A 14,462-nucleotide genomic window follows, 5' to 3' on the forward strand; every position below is an offset into this window, starting at 1 on the left:
GCACACCCCCCACCGGGGATGTGCCAGCAACCAATGTACATGCCCCTGATTGGAATCGAACCTGGGACCTTTCAGTCCACAGACCAACGCTCTATCCAGTGAGCCAAACCGGTTTCAGCAAAACATGGCTTCTTCTTTATATCCTTAGTTATAGGGTTTCTGTTCAGCTGGTCTCCAGAAGGTTATCCAGGTTGACTGTTCTATAACTTAGTTTTAATTTCCATGCAGTCATTGGAGGAAGTGAGTGCAGCACCTTGAGAAGAAACTGATTGTTTCATTTTTAAGTGAATAAAAAGCAAGGCTAAAAATTTTATTTTTCACCAAAATTTCCACACATCCATGTTTATATCCTTAGAATAATTTTATAGTAGTATAATACCTAAATAAAGGAGTGAATATTTTTCTAATTTTGACATACTATAATATTTCTGAAAAATTGAGCTGCTTACTGCTTGAAACTTAATACTTGAGAGACAAGTGTTGGGTGGGAAGGAAAGGTTGCTTTATTCAGGAAGCCAGCAGCCTGGGAATATGGTGGACCAATGTCCAAAAACCATCTCTGAAGTTCTGAACCAAGGAGAAGAGTTTTACAGGGAGGCAGGTGGGAAACAGCAGGAACTATGTGCTGGCGCACACAGCCGGAACCAGTTAATCTTTTCCCTGATTACTGGAGACCTGCTTGCATCAGAGTTACTATTCTTCTTTGTGGTCAGGCATGACCTAGGCCATGCATTCCCTCCGTGGAAACCTCTGGTTCCTCTAAAATAAGTTCAAGTGGGAAGTGTTGAAACATATTTTAAGGTTAAAACAAAGAAAAGGAGGTTGGGTTTGAGAGGAGTGGCGGGTATAAAAGGCAATCACACAGAAAATGAATTACTCCTTGGATTCCCTCCTGAGATAAACCTCTTCTTTAGACCATGAAGCTCAAGGTATTGTTATATTTTATGTGGCCAATTTAAATTGGTTTTCTAGTTTATCTCTTATTGTCTCGATTTCTTCATTGCCCTCTCATTTGAAGAGCTATCTGATTCTACTTCAAAAATGGCATTTTACTGTTTTCCAAAGCCTCTGTGATATCTATATAATTAACTGCATCTTGTTTCTTTTTTTTTGTTTGGGGTGTGTGTGTGTGTGTGTGTGTGTGTGTGTGTGTGTGTGTGTTTTAGCAATGTTTTATTAATGACAGACATATATCTATTGTATAAAGTTAGGAAGAAAATGAATCATTATACATTCATTGAATTAACCTCCTAGTTTTGTGTACGTTAACATTGGCTTTGCCAGATTATTTTTCTAATTATATGTTTATTGTTCTTAGTCTCCTAGAGAAGGTAAAATTTCTAAGGCTATAATATTTAGTACTATGTTGAATAAGAGTGGTGAAAGAGGACATCCCTGTATTGATCCTGTTCTTAGAGGAAATGCTTTTAGTATTTGTCCATTGAATATGAAGTTGGCTGAAGGTTTATCATATATGTCCTTTATTATGTTGAGGTATGATCCCTCCAGTTTCACTTTGATGAGAGTTTTTATCATAAATGAGTACTGGATTTTATTAAATACTTTTTCTGCATCTATTGATATGATCATGTGATTTTTATCTTTTATTTTGTTTATGCAATGTACCACATTTATTGGTTTGTATATATTGCATCAAACTCACATTCCTGGAATAAATCCCACTTGATCATGATGTATGATTTTTTTAAGTGTGCTGCTGGATCTGATTTTGTTGAGTATTTTAGCAACTATATTCATCAGTGATATTGGCCTCTAATTTTATTTACTTGTGTTTTTATCTGGCTTTAGTATTAGAATAATGTTGGCCTAATAAGAAAAGCTTGGAAGTTTTCACTCTCTTGAATTTTTTGGAGTAGTCTGAGAAGGATAGGTGTTAGTTCTTATTTGAATTTTTGGTAAAATTTGCCTGTGAAGCCATCAAGTCCAGAACTTTTGTTTGCAGAAGAGTTTTGATTACTGCTTCAATTTCATTAGTTATTATTGGCTTACTCAGGTATTTTTCTTCTTCCTGATTAAGTTTTGGAAGATTAAGTTCTCTAGGAATTTGTCAATTTCATCCAGGTTGACTAGCCTGTTGGCATGTAGTTTTTCATAGTATTTTTTTTAATAAACCTTTGTATTTCTGTGGTGGGAGTTATTTCACCTCTTATGTTTCTGTTTATTTATTTGGGTTCTCCCTCTTTGTTTCTTGACGAGTCTGGCTAAAAGTTCATCAATCTTATTTATCTTTACAAAGAACCAGCTCTTGGATTCATTGATCTTTTGTATTTTGTTTTATTTTATTTTATTTTATTTGTCTCTATGCCATTTATTTCCACTTTGTTCTTTATTATTTCCATCCTTCTACTTACTCTGAGATTTTCTTGTTGTTCTCTTTATAATTATTTTAGTTTTAGTGTTACATAGTTTATTAGAGCTTTTTCTTGTTTCTTGTAATGCTATGAACTTCCCTCTCAGGACCACTTTTGCTGATCCCATAAGTTTTGGGTTGTGTGCTACTTTTTGTTTGCTTCCAGAAAGTTCTTTATTTCTTCTTTGATTTCATTGGTAGCCCTTTAATTGTTTAGCCTCCATGTGTTTGACTGTTTTTATTGTAATTAATTTCTAGTTTCATGCCATTGTGATCTGAGAAAATGCTTGATATGATTTCAAATCTCTTGAACTTGTAGAGATTTAGTTTGGGTTCTAACATGTGGTCTATCTTTGAGAAGTCCTATATGCACTTGAGAAGAATGTATATTCTGCAGTCTTGGGATGGAATATTCTATAAATGTCAATTAAATCCATCTGGTGTATATGTGGGTGACATAGCATTCACCCTCCAGAGGATGTGCTTGGCATAGGCAGCTAGTTATCTTTTCCTAGTACTTACCCATGAGGAGTAAATAAATTATCTGAGTTTCTGTTTCCTTGTGTGTGATTTTTTGTCTCAAAGATCTATCCAGTGATGTCAATGGTATATTAAAGTTCCTAGTATGACTATATTTCTGTCTATCTCCCTTAAAGTCTTCCATGGGCTTTTTTATATATTTAAGATGAATATATGTTTAACATGGTTATATTCTCTTATTGTATCAATCCCTTTAGTATCATGTAGTGGCCTTCTTTATCTCTTTTTATGGCCTTTGCTTTGAAGTGTATTTTGCCAGATATAAATATTGCTACCCCCTTGTGTTTTTTATTTCCATTTGTTTTTGTTTTAAATATATTTTTATTTATTTCAGAGAGGAAAGGAGAAGGAGAGGGAGAGAGAGAGAGAGAGAGAGAGAGAGAGAGAGAGAGAGAGAGAGAGAGAGAGAGATTAATGATGAGAGAGAATTATTGATCAGCTGCCTTCTGCACATCCCTTACTGGGGATGTGCCCTTGATCAGAATCAAAACTGGGGCCCAGCCCTAACCGGTTTTGCTCAGTGGATAGAGCATCAGCCTGTGGACTGGAAGGTCCCAGGTTCGATTCCTGTCAAAGGTACATACCCGATAGGAGATGTGCAGGAGGCAGCTGATCGATGTTTCTGACTGTATCCCTCTCCCTTCCTCTCTCTGTAAAAAATCAATAATATATATATATATATATATATATATATATATATATATATTAAAAAACAAACAAACAAAAAAAAAAAAACCTGGGGCCCTTCAGTCCACAGGCTGATGATGCTCTATCCACTGAGTCATGATGATGCTCTAACCAGCTAGGGCTTCATTTCCATTTGTATGGAAAATATTTTTCCATCCCTTCACTCTCACCCTGTATGAGTCTTTAGTTATGAGGTGGATCTTTTGTAGACAGCATATATAATGTTTTCTTATCCATTTGGCTAACCTGTGTCTTTTTTTTTTAATATATATTTTATTGATTTTTTACATAAAGGAAGGGAGAGAGATAGAGAGATAGAAACATCGATGAGAGAGAAACATCAACCAGGTGCCTCTTGCACACCCACTACCGGAGATGTGCCTGCAGCCAATGTACATGCCCTTGACCGGAATCGAACCTGGGGCCTTTCAGTCTGCAGACCGAAGCTCTACCACTGAGCCAAACCGGTTTCGGCTAACCTGTGTCTTTTGATTGTAGCATTTATTCCATTTACATGTAAGATTACTGTTGATAGGCACTTATACCTTTTTTTATATCTATATTCCTCACTCTCTTTCACATTGATGTTTTCTCTCTATCTGTCTCTCCCCCTCCCTTCCAATCTCTCTAAAAATCAATAGAAAAGATATCCTCAATGAGGATTAGCAACAGCAACAAAAAAGCCTATGTAACTTAATGACATTGCCTTTCTGGGTCTCTTTACCTGCAAAGGAGATGCACAATAAATACCTACCTAGAGACTTGTGGATACTGTGTCTTAAAAGATCAGTGCAATACCTGGTACATACTTAAAAATGGCATTTACCAGCTCTCTGAATGCACCTCACCCCCTGCCAAGGTCTATCTACTGTATGGCCAAGATGCTCCCCACTCTCCCCTGTTGACTGTCTGTGCTTCCCTTCACCATCACCTCTCCACACTCTGGGTCATCGTCTGCTTGCTAATCTGTGTCCTCAACTTGACTGAGGGCAGAAACTGGCTAGTGTGTATTCCCTTTTTCTCACACATAGCAGGTGCTTGGTACACATCATTTTTTTAGAAATTAAACTTAATTTGATCATTTGGGTTTCCTCTAGTGGAATAAACTCTTTACATAAAAGTACCTTGAGTTTTCATCTATTACAGACGTATGCAGATACACAGTGAGTATCTGACTGTTCTAACCCTCTCCCCTTTAAAGTCTGTCACAGAAAGCTTTGCCAAAGTGATCCAAGGCTTGAAAGTGGGACACCTGACAGATCGTGTTATTCAGAGGAGCAAGAGGATGATTCTGGATACGCTGGGCGTTGGGTTCCTGGGAACCGGTACAGAAGTGTTTCACAAAGCCAACGAATATAGTAAAGTAAGTTCATGTCTGCCTTAGATAAAAGCCAATGTGCACACATGCCTGCTTAGGAGTGTACCCGTGAGTGTACCAGAGCTAGGTGAGTTATACTGCTCTGCTCTTCGTGTTAGGGATACTACGTGGTGTATACAGCATTGTTGTATATAGTTTTACACTTTTCTGTGCTCTATTATCTAAGTTTTCATATTCATCCATGTATTTCACTAAGTCACTGGCTTAAGACCATTCTTAACACTAGTAATATCTCATATTTATTATTATTATGACTAAAAGCACTTTTTAAAAATATATTTTATTGATTTTGTACAGAGAGTAAGAGAGAGGGATAGAGAGTTAGAAACATCGATGAGACAGAGTCATCGATCAGCTGCCTCTTGCACACTCCCTATTGGGGATATGCCCGCAACCAAGATTCATGCCCTTGACCGGAATCGGACCTGGGACCTTTCAGTCCCCAAGCCGACGCTCTATCCATTGAGCCAAACCGGTTTCGGCTGAAAGCACTTTTTAACTGAGAGTCTTAGAAGCAATAGCACCCACCCCAGAGTCTCTGGGGGAAAGGCTGGGCCAGCACTCTGAGAAGAGAGGGGTATATATGTGGGTGACATAGCATTCACCCTCCAGAGGATGTGCTTGGCATAGGCAGCTAGTTCACTTTTCCTTGTACTTACCCACGAGGAGTAAATACGAGTAAATTCGGGCTTCACGCCCTGGAGCATTTATAAATCATGGTCTGGGTTGAGCAACAATATCTCTTCTCACTTCATGGGAAAAGCTGTGTATTGCCCTACAAGGAAGAGAAGAATTTAATGGTTAAGGCTTTGATTTAATATAGCACAAAGGGTTCAATTAAGGACTATGAATGAAATGCCTCCAAAGATGAAGAATGACTCTTGCAATGGGGGCTTGGCATGCTAGGCTCACACTCTGTATCACTGGTTGATATTCTTTTGTTCCAGATCTACAGTTCCAACGTATCCAGCACTGTTTGGGGCCAGCCAACCTTGAGACTCCCACCGACATATGCTGCTTTTGTCAATGGTGTGGCTGTAAGGAGATTTCCATGTCTTTTCCACTGTTAGACAAATACAATAATTTTCAGAGTCAGGAAATATCTCAGAAATTGCCAAATTTCCATATTTTACTAATGGCATCATTGAAATTCTTAGAGATGAAGTGGACTGCCCTCCCTCCTATGTAGTAATCCCAGTTTTCATAGTGAATTGATACTTTCTAAATCAATTGTGAAGTAGAAGAAATAAGGTAGGATTTAGATAGCTCGACCTCTAAGATAGCCAAAACTCTAAACTCTGAATGTGTTTAGCAGAGAACATAAAACCCGATAACCAGACTCAATTTTTTGAGTACCACTTTCTATTCAGTAGCCAGCCTTTCATTTATTTATTCATTAATTCATTAATTGATTCATTCAACAAACATTTACTGAAAAATAAATAATGGCTATATGATATCTTTATTTTTTTGTAACAAAAGTCAGCATTTCTTGTCTAAGAGACAATTTTTATGCTTTACATAAGATATAATTTAGACATGAATATGTTGGGTTTTTGAGATATATTTATGGTTTGGGGGATAGTAGCTCAGAATATTGAAAGTCAAACTCAATGGTACATCCAAGGAATAAATGTCCAGTAAGCAGTAGAAAGTGCACCAGACACATCCAATAAACATAAATATCTATTTTAAATGAACTTCTGGTTATTACTAACCTATATAATAAAAACTTAATATGCTAAGTATCCAGAGGGCCAGTGGGCCATTTAACCAATTAAACCGTAATATACTAATGATATGCTAAGGCGGCTTAACTGCTCGCTATGACATGCACTGACCAACAAGGGGTAGACAGTTGACTGGTTGACCAGTCACTATGATGTACACTGACCACCAGGAGGCAAACAGTCAACCAGTCCATTAGTCGTTGTGACATGTACTGACCACTAAGGGGCAGATGCTCTGACCTGTAGGTTAGCTTGCTACTGGGGTCTGGCCAATTGGGACTGAGGAAGACAGGCCAGACACATCCTGGAGCCCTCCCGTGGTTGGCCAACCTCCCACAACCCTCATTGGCCCTGATTGTGCACCAGTTAGGTCCCTTGGCCTGGCCTGCACCCTCTCACAATCCAGGACCCCTCTGGGGAGGTCAAAGAACCAGTTTTGGCCCTATGGCAGAACAACTGGTTGCTATGATGCAAACTGACCACCAGGGGGCAGACATTCAACTCAGGAGTTGCCCTCTGGTGGTCAGTGCACTCCCACAGAGCTCACAGCTAACAAGCGCAGTAACAGTGGTGGGAGCTTCTCCGGCCTCCACGACAGCGCTATGGGCCTAAGTCGGCAGTCGGACATCGCCCAAAGTCTCGAGAGGGTGCAGGCCAGGCTGAGGGACACACATACCCCCACCAGTGTGCGAATTCCATGCACCGGGCTTCTAGTTTCATATAATAAAAAGTAAATAGCGGGGTTAAAGAGGACTAAAACCTGATAGCAGAAAATAATGATTTTAAAATATAATTTAGTATATAATCTTGGTTCAAAAATTCTTTCAACTTCTCCAGAAGTCTAAAATTATTTCATAATAAAAAGTACACAAATATATGGCCAAATATGGGATAGATGATATTAAAGTTTTAGTGCAACTTATTTGAAGGGTGGGGAGGGAGTGAGGGAGGTAAGGATGAAGCAACCACCAAATTCCACAGCTTTGTTTATAAGGGAAATACAGATCTTTTCAGGGGCTATGGCAGAGAGCTCTGGTCACCTGGGTAAGACCCTAGATCCTTGGGGCTCACTAGCTGCTCCCCAAGGTACTGCCTGCTTTTGGCAGAGGACAGTCTGTCAAGTGCCCAGCTATGTGATCAAGAATCACAGCCTCTTCATAGGTTTTATTTTCAGGAATCAGATCTAAAATCTCACATCCAACAAGGCTATTACTTAACTATCAATAAATGCTTACTGATCCAAAAGCCATTGCATTCAGGGAAATACATTTTGGTTTTTGATTTGTTGTTTGCTTGTCTGTCTACATAGATTCACTCCATGGATTTCGATGACACGTGGCATCCTGCCACCCACCCTTCTGGAGCTGTCCTTCCTGTCCTCATGGCTTTATCAGAAGCCCAACTTCCAAGTCCAAAGCTCTCTGGTCTTGACCTACTGCTTGCTTTCAATGTTGGGGTCGAAGTGCAAGGCCGGCTAATGAATTTTTCCAAGGACGCCAATGACATACCAAAAAGGTATGGAAAACATTACCCCCACGAAGAAACAGTCAGAGCTCCTTTCATCTGTGAATCATTACTTCTGTAGAGCTTTCTGATATAAAGTGTGGCTCACCTGAAGATGTTAATATTAGTGCTAGCAGATAAGTCAGGGCACCAGTCACATATCAAACTGTATATATGAAGATACGATTCAGAAGTGCTCATGAAAAATCCCCTTTGCACTGAAACCGGTTTGGCTCAGTGGATAGAGCAAAGGCCTGCGGACTGAAGGATCCCAGGTTCGATTCCGATCAAGGACACGTACCTTGGTTGTGGGCACATCCCCAGTGGGGGGTGTGCAGGAGGCAGCTGACCAGTGTTTCTACCTTTCTATCCCTCTCTCTTCCTCTCTGTAAAAACTCAATAAAATATATTTTAAAAAATAAATAAAAATCCCCTTTGGGTTTAGAACACCAGGACCATGAAATAAATTGGGGTCTGATGCCATCCTGGCACCCGTGGGTACCCTGAATATTCCTGATCCCATCAAAGCATAATCTACTTTGATGTTTGCTAGGGTTCTTCATACTAATGAGAACACACAGAACATCCTAAACCTGACTGTTCAACCCATAGGGCAAAATGGTCAAATGTGGGCTGTAGCATAGGGTTCAATACAATATTTATCTTGTCACTTGGTCCAGCCTTCTAAGAGAGCTGTAAATTGGAATGCGGAGTGAATTTTCACAATTTCTAAAAGGCCCTTAATGTTTAGAGTTACTTACATGATCTTTCAGCAATCAACAACTTTCTACCTTTCTTTTATAATTATAAAAGTACCATTCATAAAGAATTTACTGTCGCCGGCACTGTTAAAAGCATGTCAATTCATTCAACACTCTATAAGGTAAATACTACTGGTATTATTGTTGCCATTTGTAAGTAAGAGAAAACAGAACAGAGATCTTGAATGCCTTTCCCCAAGATCTCTCAACTAATAAGTGGAAGAGCTGAGATTTGAACGCAGGCAGCATAGCCCCATGATCTAAGTTCCTGATCACTATAACTATACTGCCTCCTGGTGGTGGAGGTTTGTAAATCTCTAATACTGCCTTTTTGCTTTTCAGATTCCATCCGCCATCAGTGGTAGGAACTTTGGGGAGTGCTGCTGCTGCATCCAAGATGTTAGGGCTCAGCATGACCAACTGCCAAAAGGCCTTGGCTATTGCCGTTTCTCATGCCGGGGCACCCATGGCAAATGCCGCCACTCAGACCAAGCCTCTCCACATGGGCAACGCTGCCAGGCACGGGATGGAAGCTGCTTTCCTGGCCATGCTGGGTCTTGAAGGAAACAAGCAGGTCTTGGACACGCAGACTGGATTCGGGGCCTTCTATACCAACTACTCCCCCAAAGTCCTTCCAAACCTAGATTCTTACGCGTGGCTCCTGGACCAGCAGGATGTGGCTTTCAAGAGTTTCCCTGCACATCTGGCCACCCACTGGGTGGCAGACGCCGCTGCATCTGTGAGAAAGCACCTTGTAACCGACAGAGCCATGCTTCCCCCTGACCACATTGAGAGGATCGTGCTCAGAATTCCAGATGTCCAGTACGTAAACCGGCCTTTCCCGGACTCGGAGCACGAAGCCCGTCACTCCTTCCAGTATGCGGCCTGTGCCATGCTGCTCGATGGTGGCATCACGGTTCCATCGTTCCACAGAGACCAGATCAACAGGCCACAGGTGAGAGAGTTACTTGGCAAGATGGAGCTGGAGCATCCTCAGGACAACCTGCCAAACTTCAACACACTCTACTGTGAAATAAGTGTCACCCTCAAGGATGGAGCCACCTTCACCGAGCGCTGTGATACCTTCTATGGTCACTGGAGGAAGCCGCTGAGCCAGAAGGACCTAGAGGCCAAGTTCAGAGCCAATGCCTCCAGGATGCTGTCCTGCGATGCAGTAGAAAGACTTATAAAGACACTAGACAACCTGGAAGGTCTAGAGGACTGTTCTGTGCTAACCTCACTTCTGAAAGGACCCTCTCCACCAGAGATGATTTCACAATCCATCTAGCATGTAATAATTCCATAGTACAACATCTAAACGACTTTATATTTGGGAAAATTCAATGATTTGCTTTCCAGAGCAAAGGTCTGCTCTTGGTTTGCCCAGAACTAAATGCAGCCTGGCGGAGAGAGTCTAGACAGAACTGGGAATATATGGAAGGAGTCTTGTCCTGTTAATTTGCAAGACTGTTCCAAATATATATAAGCATTCATAGAGCTGAATTTCAAGTCACCTGTGACTTCCTTATAAAATTAGTATTTTCAGAGGAATTTTATGAACCTCTGGTGTGAGAAGGCTTTGAACTTGTACATTTTTTTTTTTTTTTTTTTGCTGACAGTGGAGAAGGGCTCTGGTCCGTTGTGCCTCCGACAGATTTCTTAGACCAGAGGTTACAGAAGCTCTCCATGGTGGAGAGGATGCTGCTGGGTTTAGATATGATAGCTTAGTGGGTTAAAATCCTGCTTCTACAACTTACTAGATGTTACTAGGTATTCTTTTACCATAGTTTCTCTATTTTGTAAAGCAGAAATAAAAAGCAATCTAAAAAATGAAGTGGCTTCCCTTCAGAAGCCACGCTTTTAACCACTGCATTATGTCACCTTTCATTATTTAAAAAAAAGGGGGGGGGGATGGTTGTGAAATAAATAATGAATGAAGAGTCTGAGATATAATAAAGAATGACAACAAGACGATCAACCATCAGGAGCTCACAGTTCAATTCCTGGTCAGGGCATGTGCCCACGCTCAATCCCCAGTGTGGATGTATAGGAGGCAGCCAGTTAATGATTCTCACTCATCATTGATATTTCTATCTCTCTCTCCCTCTCCCTTCCTCTCTGAACTATACACACACACACACACACACACACACATATGAATGACAACAAAAATGTATATGTCTATAGTTAAATAAATATTGACTTATAAAATACCAATAATAAAATGTCTTATGGGTTAAAATTGTAACATTAGCAGGAAATTTTATAGTAAACTAGAGGACCAGTGCACAAAATTGTGCATTTGGGGAGGGTCCCTCAGCCCAGCCTGCACCCTCTCAGTCTGGGAGCCCTGGGGGGATGTCCGTCAGATGGCTTAGGCCTGATCCCTATGGGGATGTCAGTTGGACATTCTCAGTGCTGCCACGGAGGTGGGAGAAGCTCCTGCCACCACAGCTGTACTCACCAGTTGTGAGTCCAGCTTCTGGCTGAGCCACACTCCCCCTGTGGGTACACACTGACCACCAGGGGGCAGCTTCTGCATTGAGCAGGATTGAGCTGAAATTGGATCTCCAACATCCCAACATCCCCCAAAGGGAGGATGGCCAGCCGGGGAGGGATATGGAAGGGCTCCAGAATGTGTCTGGCACATCTCGCTCAGTCCCAATTGGCCCAACCCCAGCAGCAAGCTAACCTACCAGTTGGAGAGTCTGCCCCCTGGTGGTCAGTATATGTCATAGTGACTGGTCAATGGGTCAAATATCTGCCCCCTGGTGATCAATGCTCATCATAGCGAGTGGTTGAGTGGACTTAGCATATCATTAGCATATTACACTTTGATTGGTTGAACGGATGACTGGACGACACTTAACATATTAGGCTTTTATTATATCGGATGTGCTCTAAATTCCTTGTTTTGTTCAAGAAAAAGGCAAAGCTACTAACTCTAGACTTTGATTTGTAAGTATGCATGTTGACATTTCTAGGGTAACTATTACAAAAAGGCAGTAGAATGTATCATTTCCAGTTAATAGGGAGGGAAATATGTAATTAGGGGGGAAATAACTCATAGGAAGGCAAGACTGGAGGGGAAAAGAAATGTAGAAAAGGCAGAACAGATATAAATTATAGGAAAAAAAATCCAAATATATCTGTAATTATAAAAACAGTAAGTGGACTAAATACTCAGTTAAAAAAATATACCATGAACACATTATTAAAAATGTTTCATAGCTTTATTAATATCAACGTTACATACTATTAATTCATCCATTTTAGGTGTACAGTTCAATGAGTTCTAGTAAATTTATAGATTTGTGCAAACATCACCACAATTCAGTTTTTGGAATATTTCTATCACTCTAAAAAAATTCCTCATGACGACTTGCAATCAATCCCCAGCCCCGCTCCAGCCCTCAGCAAGCAATAATCTGCTTTCTACCTCAATAGTTTTATCTTTTTCAAATATTTTCTCTAGTAAGTGGAATCATACAATATGTAGTCTTGTGTGTCTGACTCTTTCACTTAGCATAAAGTTTTAAGATTTTCCACATATGTATCAGAGCACTTTACTCCCTTACATTCCTTAGTAACACTCCACCGTGTGGATACGTTGCAGGGCAGTGAAAAGCTAGGAAAATTCCAGGGCAAGATGAATAGGGAAACTGAGATAAAGAAGTCAAAAGAAGGCCAACAGTGTGGGTAATTTACAGCTGGCTTGTTAATAACAAGCCTTTGTCTTCCCAGCCAAGGACACCTGAGAGCAAATGGTTAAAAACCTCCCAAATGAGAGAATGCAGAAAAAGAGGGAGGAAGGGGAAGGGAGAAAAAGGAAGTTTTATTATTTTTTTTTGTTTAACTCACTAACAGAGAAGCCAGCAGTCTCAAGGTGAGGCGAGATGAAATTGCCAGGTGCTTCCCATGAATTCTGAACCTTGAAAACTAGTCTGTACCGAGACATTCAGCAGAGGAATTTTTGAAACCTATAGAGAGGGGAGTGTAGAACTCCTCCAGCCCGCACATGACATTGGCTTTCCTGGGTTAGCTGGAAAAGCCTACCCGCCCTCAGCCCAGTGAACTGGGATAGATTTGCTTGCCTTGCTTCTTTAATAAATGTGCTTGCTTTGATAAGTTGGCTTTGTCATAATACAATCAGGGTCTCCATTTAAATTCATGTATACTAGAAGACAAGAATTGAGGAGACAGCCCGCTCCCTTCAACGAAGGGGGTTGTCTGATGATACCTTTTCGGGGGGCTCTGGCTGCAGGAACAGATGTACCACACTTGGTTTACCCATTCATTGGTTAATGGGTACAGTTGTTTCCATTGGGGGGCTATGATGAATAATGCCTCCATGAACGATCTCACACACATCCTTCCGTAGGCATATCTTTCTACCCTGTTTCCCCGAAAATAAGACAGTGTCTTATATTAATTTTTTCTCCCAAAGTTGCACTAGGTCTTATTTTCAGGGGATATCTTATCTTTCCATGCACTAGGTATTATTTTCGGAGGATGTCTTATTTTCGGGGAAACAAGTCTGTCTCTTGGGTCTAAGAGTGGGAATGCTGGGCCATCTGATAAGTATATGTTTAAGGTTATAAAACAACTGTTTTCCAAGCTAGCTCTATCATGTTACATTTCCACCAGCAATGACTAAGAGTCCTCATTTCTCCATATCCTCATCAGCTGACTTGTAAATAGCGAGCCTTTATCTTCCTTAGAATTGCCACTTTTTTACATTTCAATCAGTCTGGTAAGTGTGCAATAGTATCTCATGGTAATATTAATTTGCATTTCCTTCATGACTAATTGTCACACATTTTGGCCAATTTTTTTTTCTTTTTTGAAATGTATCTTTATTGTTGAACATATTACAGGTGTCCCGTCCCGTCTCTCCCCTCACCCCAATTGAGCCCCTCTACCCTCACTCTGGTAAGGATTAAAAAGAAAAATAGCTTAGGGTTAGTTCACAGAAAATTAACATTCAAAACACCTCCAAGGCAGGTGACTGTTTCAGAAGCAGCTGCACTGGCTCCCGTGAAACTCTAGAGGGCTGCATAGCACATCAGAAGAACGTCTGATGCACAGTAACTTAAAAATAGATCATGGCCTTCTCAGAAGCACAGCACAGAACAAATACCTTCATAGGAATAATGAAAACCAGTCTAGTCATCTTGTTCCATTGTAAATGCAGAAACCAATGTTCAGATATCATCCTGTCACTCAAAAAATTCTCCTTGCTTTTTGTTGTCATTATTATTAAACACAAGTCAAGGCACCACAGTTATAGTTGTTGCTCATATTGAAACGGGAAAATTAAACTGGACCGCGTGGTGTTCCTCTAGGCAGATAGTTACCAGGTTCTTGTCCGGTGAAGTCGAAGAATGAAATCACGGACAGAAGGTGGTTTAGCAAAAGATGGAAATTTATTGAGAAACAGGCACAGACTCCCATGGGGGTAGGGGGATAGAGTCCCACTAAGTCCCTTTTTC

General features: G+C 40.6%; 1 protein-coding gene across 1 annotated transcript; it reads left to right on the forward strand.

Moving 5' to 3' along the window:
• Positions 1–801: 801 nt before the first annotated feature.
• ACOD1 (aconitate decarboxylase 1) lies at positions 802–11,057 on the forward strand. Its single transcript, XM_036455736.2, has 5 exons — positions 802–929; positions 4,800–4,961; positions 5,924–6,013; positions 8,016–8,221; positions 9,313–11,057. Exons 1-5 carry the CDS (start codon positions 918–920, stop codon positions 10,256–10,258), a joined length of 1,416 nt encoding a protein of 471 aa, XP_036311629.1. The 5' UTR covers positions 802–917; the 3' UTR covers positions 10,259–11,057.
• The last annotated feature ends 3,405 nt before the right edge of the window (positions 11,058–14,462 follow it).

This window comes from Pipistrellus kuhlii, unplaced genomic scaffold, assembly GCF_014108245.1.
Source record: "Pipistrellus kuhlii isolate mPipKuh1 unplaced genomic scaffold, mPipKuh1.p scaffold_m20_p_3, whole genome shotgun sequence".
NCBI lineage: Eukaryota > Metazoa > Chordata > Mammalia > Chiroptera > Vespertilionidae > Pipistrellus > Pipistrellus kuhlii.

Excerpts from the sequence above, each read along its gene's own strand:
- ACOD1 (XM_036455736.2), top strand. Across the intron at positions 6,014-8,015 it reads CTTTTGTCAATGGTGTGGCT|ATTCACTCCATGGATTTCGA; the intron begins GTAAGGAGATTT and ends CTGTCTACATAG. Across the intron at positions 8,222-9,312 it reads GCCAATGACATACCAAAAAG|ATTCCATCCGCCATCAGTGG; the intron begins GTATGGAAAACA and ends TTTGCTTTTCAG.